Source organism: Pundamilia nyererei, unplaced genomic scaffold (assembly GCF_000239375.1).
Source record: "Pundamilia nyererei isolate P.nyererei 1_Seehausen unplaced genomic scaffold, PunNye1.0 scaffold00056, whole genome shotgun sequence".
In the NCBI taxonomy this organism is placed as follows: Eukaryota; Metazoa; Chordata; class Actinopteri; order Cichliformes; family Cichlidae; genus Pundamilia; species Pundamilia nyererei.
Genome location: NW_005187457.1, coordinates 761526 through 767685, shown reverse-complemented (window position 1 = coordinate 767685; position 6160 = coordinate 761526). Strand labels below are relative to the sequence as shown.

The 6160-nt window shown below is 38.9% G+C and overlaps 1 protein-coding gene across 2 annotated transcripts in view; it reads right to left on the bottom strand.

The window, feature by feature from the left end:
* Positions 1–1522: 1522 nt before the first annotated feature.
* Positions 1523–6160, bottom strand: part of mef2b (myocyte enhancer factor 2b) — a 10376-nt gene continuing 5738 nt past the window's right edge. For both annotated transcript variants that reach the window (XM_005733999.1, XM_005734000.1), the window contains 7 exons: positions 5823–6026; positions 5437–5565; positions 5076–5265; positions 3995–4143; positions 3603–3717; positions 2710–2821; positions 1523–2487 (listed from right to left, as the gene is read on the bottom strand). In XM_005733999.1, the coding sequence (XP_005734056.1) occupies positions 2175–2487; positions 2710–2821; positions 3603–3717; positions 3995–4143; positions 5076–5265; positions 5437–5565; positions 5823–6026 (1212 nt within the window). In that variant the 3' untranslated portion in view covers positions 1523–2174. The remainder of the gene's footprint in view (positions 2488–2709; positions 2822–3602; positions 3718–3994; positions 4144–5075; positions 5266–5436; positions 5566–5822; positions 6027–6160) is intronic.

Below are 6160 nucleotides of genomic sequence, written 5' to 3'. Positions count from 1 at the left end.
GCCCTGACATGATAATGAGGGAGTGTGTGTGTATTCAAAAGATAGAATGCAGGTGAATAAAATGAAATAAATGGACACATGAAAGCTACACAGTGAAGGGCACTTTACCTGCTTTCAGAATTAATGTACATAAAAACAGAGGGAAATGATTCCCTTTTATGCCATTAATTTATTAATTATTAATTAATTAATTATGACATTTTTTTCATCTGAGAAAAATGATAAACTGAATGTCCTAAAATTTAAAAAAAAACAAAAACAAACTCAGACTGGGGCAAACACACAAAGTAAACAGTCTTTATTTTAAAATGATTCACAAAAAATGTCAAAAAATGCCTCTGTTTTGTTTTGTTAGTGAAGCATCCAGCAAATATGTATGTATATACGTGTTTAAAAAATCAATCAGAAACATCAGAATACTGACAACTTGGCTTTTCATGTTTCATGCTAATATTAATCCACAAAAATCCACATATCATGAAAAGAGAGATAAATCGACAGTGGAACTTGTATTTGAAAACCTCCACAAGCTGGATTTTAGCAGGAGTTTAATTTAATGAGCCGATTAACCGATTTATTAGATAAAGAATTACCTGTTAAGGCTGGTCTTCACTGCTCTGCACTTTAACCAGTCTCAGTCAGATTAAAAGTGTGAAATAAGACGACCCCTTGTGGACAGTGAATGAAAATTATCTCCTTTTTAAAAATTTATTTTTTTTATTTTTTTGTCATTTGAAGATCAGAAACTGAAAAACGCAAAACTAAAAGACATAGAGGTATCCAGTGCACAAGATTAAAAAGTAAATGTATACATAAATGAAACCCGGATAATAAATGAACAAATGAATGGATATTTGGACTCATCTACTACAGCTTGTCTCGTGTTTTAACACATCATAAACGCAGGAATATCTACACTAAACACTTACTACACAAAGCCCTTCAGGAAGAGCACATGATTGCTGCTGTTTAGAAAAAATCGACCAAATAAAGACAAATAGATCCTTTTTGGGCTGTTGCAGTATTTGTGTGCAATGCAGAGGGACAATAATTAAACACTTTGGTCTTAGCAGACTGCTGTGAGTGTTTCTGACAACATAAAATGATCATATTACAACAATACTAAAGATTTAAAAAACAAAAAACAAAACAACACTTGAAAAAGAAAACCATTTTTACATCCCAAAGAGCTCATTGACCTAATCTCTGACACAGACTGATGCCCAGAATCTTAAAAGGGTGGGTTCACATTTTTTCAACTCTTTCTTTTTTTTTAGATGATACTGCTGCAAAATGTCCCTCCAGTTCTGCAAATATCTTCTTTTGTTGTGAATCATTTGTAAGAGATGTGGGGCCAAGACACAGGAAGACAATCTGAGGCTACGGCAGTCTCATTTAAGTTGGGATATTTTCAGAGCGAAACTTCCTTTTTCTTTGTTTCTCTACAAAGGATGCCTTTGCTTTAACATGAGAATGTGCTTTGTAAAGCAACAGCAATAAAACACTGTCTGGACAAAACAAATAATTCAGACAGAAGAAACCTCCTGTTAGCTGAATTTTATGTGTTGTTAAAGAAAAAATAGACAGTGGCTTTCATACCTAGATTTCTCTCATTAAAATTCCATTACGAAGGTATTTTCACATCTGAAAGGAGAAAAAGGAAAAACTGTGATAACTAAAAAAAAACTTTTATTTTAAGAACGTATCCAATTAAATGCCCTGTTGTGTAACCTTATCACATAAAACCCCAGTCAAGCTACTTTTTTAGTACCTCCTATTTTTTTTTTTTAATATTTTATTTTATTTTGGCTTTGAAAGCTGAATATGTATGGACTTTTTTTTTTCATATGTGCACTTCAGAGAAATTCAGTTGGTCCCACACTGCTGCTGTGCCCAACTTCAACAAAGTCACAAGAAAACAATCACATTTCCAACTTGTACTTTTGATTCACATTAGCTCCACACAGAAAACTAACTCTAACCAAACAAAAAGCAAAAGTCTGTATGCATCTATCTCCTCATGGGATCAAGCAAGTGATGCAGAGAAGAATTCTCCACTGCCCAGGAGAGACCAGCTCTGTTTGAGGAGACAAAGAGAGGCATACGTCGACCCTTTATGGTTTTGTCTGAAGACAGATGTTGACTGAGAGTGGGTTGTAGAGCGGAGCAGCTGGCTATCTCTGCCAGCCGTCGCTCATCTCTAACTGCCGGAGCGACTGCCCTCCTTCCTCTTGGTCTTGTGGGTAGCCGGTTTTGGCAAACTCTTTTGTGCCATTGGCTGGGTGGCTATCTGGAGGGGTATGACGAGCTGAATCGGGGTTGCTCATTGGAGAATGCTGCCTGAGGTGGTGCAGAGGAGGGGAGGTAGGTGAGGCCATGTGCTCAGGAGAGCTACGCTCCGATTTGATGTTGATGTTGAGGGACGGCAGATGCGGAGAGGTTGGAGTGCAGGACTGAGAGGGGAAAGAGCATCCCCCGCTGGACCCTCTGAAAACAACAAGAGGGTGGAGGAAATGAATTTGGATTGAAACACGTCATCAGTCCTGGAGTTACAGCTAAGGGGCACTAGAAGTAGCTTGAAGATAATTTAAAGACAGTCAAAACTGCTTGTGAACATGGCATTTAAGAGTCAACTATCACTAATGGTTCAAAATTATATATACAGTGGATTTACTGTATTATGTCTAGAATAATATATGATATGCTCACACAGGATTTATATGAGGCCCATGAGGCTCCTGAGGTGGCTGCGCCGCTTGCCAGGGGTTTACTGTTCCTCGTTGTAAACTGACTGAGTGATAAAAACCAGGCTGGCTGTACTCTGCAAAGGAAGAATAGATATACATCGATTTGGAGAGGACAGGGGGGGAAACAGGAGAAAAGATACAGTTTAATAAAATGGTTTCATTTTAAGACAAGATAAACTTCACAGCAAGGCTGGTTTGACATTTTGGGAAATACCCTTTGTAGTTTTTATCGATGACCACAAGATAAGAAGACTGTAACCTCCCATCACTCATGTCTACACTAGAGATGAAGTTAGAGTCAGAAGATGTTCTGCTTAATTTGGAACAGTGTAAAAAAACCCTAACAAAATTTCCCTTTCTTTTTCTTCTTCTTCTTTCTTTCTTTCTTTCTTTCTTTCTTTCTTTCTTTCTTTCTTTCTTTCTTTCTTTCTTTCTTTCTTTCTTTCTTTCTTTCTTTATTTATTTCTTTATTTATTTATACCTTCTGTGGAACTAATTCCTGGCTGGGTTTAGCAAGAAAGGCAATGTTTTCTCATGATAAATTCACCAGAAAACCGCCTGAAACTCTCCAAGCTCCTGGTCCTGCACAAACTCCAAACCTTTTTTTTTTACACGGCTCAGAATGAGAAAAGGTTTGTTCAGTATCCTTGCTTTGCAGTTGTTATCCTAAGCTATGCTAAGAGAGGATATGTGTGGTTTAGTTTTGCCATACAGACATGAGAGTGGCATTAACACTCTGATATAACCTGTTAACATGTCAAGCTATTGCTGTATGACTACTTTGTTAGTTGCCATATATTTTTCATATATTTCTTTTTTCTTTCTTTCTATAGTAACAGGACACAGATGACATACCAGAGGCTCCAGGGGAGGGGAGACCATATCCTCCCAAACTGTGACTCAGCAGCCCTGCCTTCCCCATAGCCACCATGGAGCTGCTGCTGTGCAGGCCCTGGTATAAAAGACCCCTCTGATGATCAGAGAAAGGGAAACAGTCATACTGGAAATCTTGAGTTTGTACTGATATAGTGAAGTCAGTGTATGAACACTATGAAACTTGTGAACATTATAATTGTGAGAGGTGTGAATGAGTCAAAAAACCTGTGAAGTTTCTTGTCCAAGTTTGCAGAACTATTTATGTGTTTTGGTATTTAATTAAGAACTTTAGTTTTTAGAAGCAGTACGACATCTATTAGAGGCACTGACACCTATTTGTTTTGATCACACTGGATAGCACAGCTACTTACAGCGGAGTTGTGGTTAGCACGTGTGGCCCCCATGGCCTGATTAGCACCATCTGCCCGCAGGTTTTCAGTGCCCACGTTCAGAGGAGGAGGGCTTTTCATGTCCAGAGCTCGATTGAGGTTGCCATGGGAAAACACAGAGTAGCCGATACCTAAAGAGTAAAAAAAAGGAGCAGGAAGTGAAAAGCGATCTAAGCCCGTTCCACTACTGTCATTTATTCTTTGTGATACAATCATCACCTCCCTCTGTTGCGGTATACAAGTGTGATTTTGAAAAAAAGAACTTCTTCTTTTCCTTTAACCTTTGAATGAGTATCAAGCCTTCGTGAGACACCAGGCAGGTCTGAATACTTATAATATGTGCAACTGTACTGAATATACTGTAACTCATGTGACAGAGTCCATTGCGAACGCAATGTAAACCAACAATCACTGTCAAATCTTAGATATAACAGAGCAGTGCATTTAGAATCACTAAAAATGTCAGTGATCAGTATTTAATGACATCCCAGTGCATCCAAATAGTTAGAGACTGTATGATGGCTGACATGATAGGCAGGTGTGATGCATTCTGAATAGAAACCACAGAGCTGGTTGTAGCTGCAGTTACACTGTTGGAGGGCCAGTTTCACATAACAGACCGACTGCGCACAAGCACACATACACACACAAACACACACACTTCCTGTGAGTTCACAGCCAGCTGCACAGATGGTTGACAGTACACACGAATTTTACAGAAAGCATTTAACAAGAAGTTAGAAGAGTGGCTCATGGATTTTCATGTGAAAAGCTATGACTCTGTTTAAAGGTAGAATAATACTGGTAGATTATTTGTGGTGGTAGATGAAATTTTAAAAAATCATTTAGACTTTGGTTTCATCATGAAAGCGTTAAAAAAACACAAATAACTCACAAATGAGCCTGAATGAACCTGACAAAGGCCCAACATTTGTGGAACTTGTCAAAAGCGATACATAGATGCAATAGAAACTGATGTGTTTTTTCAAACACAAGACATACACAAATAGATACTACCCTTAGTAGTTATGATGATTCTGGTATAGGACTTAATGAGACTAACCCGAGTGTGGAGACATGAATGCAGTGTGTGCATGGGGTGCAGCAGGACTGGCCGAGCTGGATCTGGAGTTTAGAGATTTAAAGCTCGGGGGTCTGTGGGAGGTCATGCCGGATCCGGATGAATTGGGAAAACCATTCTCGCAACCTGCAGACACGAGGAACTGTGCCTCTGGCGAGAGCAGAGAGGGACCCTGAAGAGTAAAACACATAACGTGTAATTTTGACAACAGTATGGATTAAAGATCAGTTAATTAAAGATGCTTTCGTAACACAGAATTCTAATTAGAAGTCAGTTTGTCTGTGTTTGGTCTGTGCGTGTTGAGTGTAAGTACGGAGTAAGGAGTAAGTATGTGGTCACTAACATAGAAGCGCTGGCGAGCCACAGAGAGATCCATGCCCTCACTTAGAGGATACTTGTCTGACGCCACCTGCATGCTCTCCTCACTGTCAAGCTCTGAGCCATCAAGTCCGAGTCCTTTCCTACGCAGGGTCTGATGCAGAAGAGAAAGTGCACATGGAAAATTACTGGCAACAATAGCACAATGGTTTCGAACCACAACAATGTCACGGGAAAGGGTTTTCACTCAAAATATAACACCTGTTTTTCCAATTATTTTTTTTACAATATCCTTCCAGAGGCTTTATATCGAATAATTGTATGTTCTGTTAAAAATTGGTTTATGTTTCAGATCAACTGCGTATGAGAAGCTTTCACATACTTCTTTTTTAAAAGCTCCTAAAATAGTACCTCCAGTATGTCCGTGTTGGTGCGACTCTCGTGTGGCTCGCTGTACTCGGTGTATTTTAGCAGAACTTTATCCATGTCTGTGCTGGCGTACTGGAACAGACGGTTCGTGCTGTTGAATATGATGAGAGCGATCTCGCAGTCACAGAGCACGCTCAGCTCGTAAGCTTTCTTCATCAGGCCAAATTTACGTTTGGTGAAGGTCACCTGTGACAGAAGAAAAACAGGTTTGCACTTTTAACTCCCTCCAGTTAACTCTGCAAAGTTGTGAGCATGACAAATTAAGGAAGTTGGATAATTAAAAATAAAATAAAATAAAATAAAATAAAATAAAATAAAAT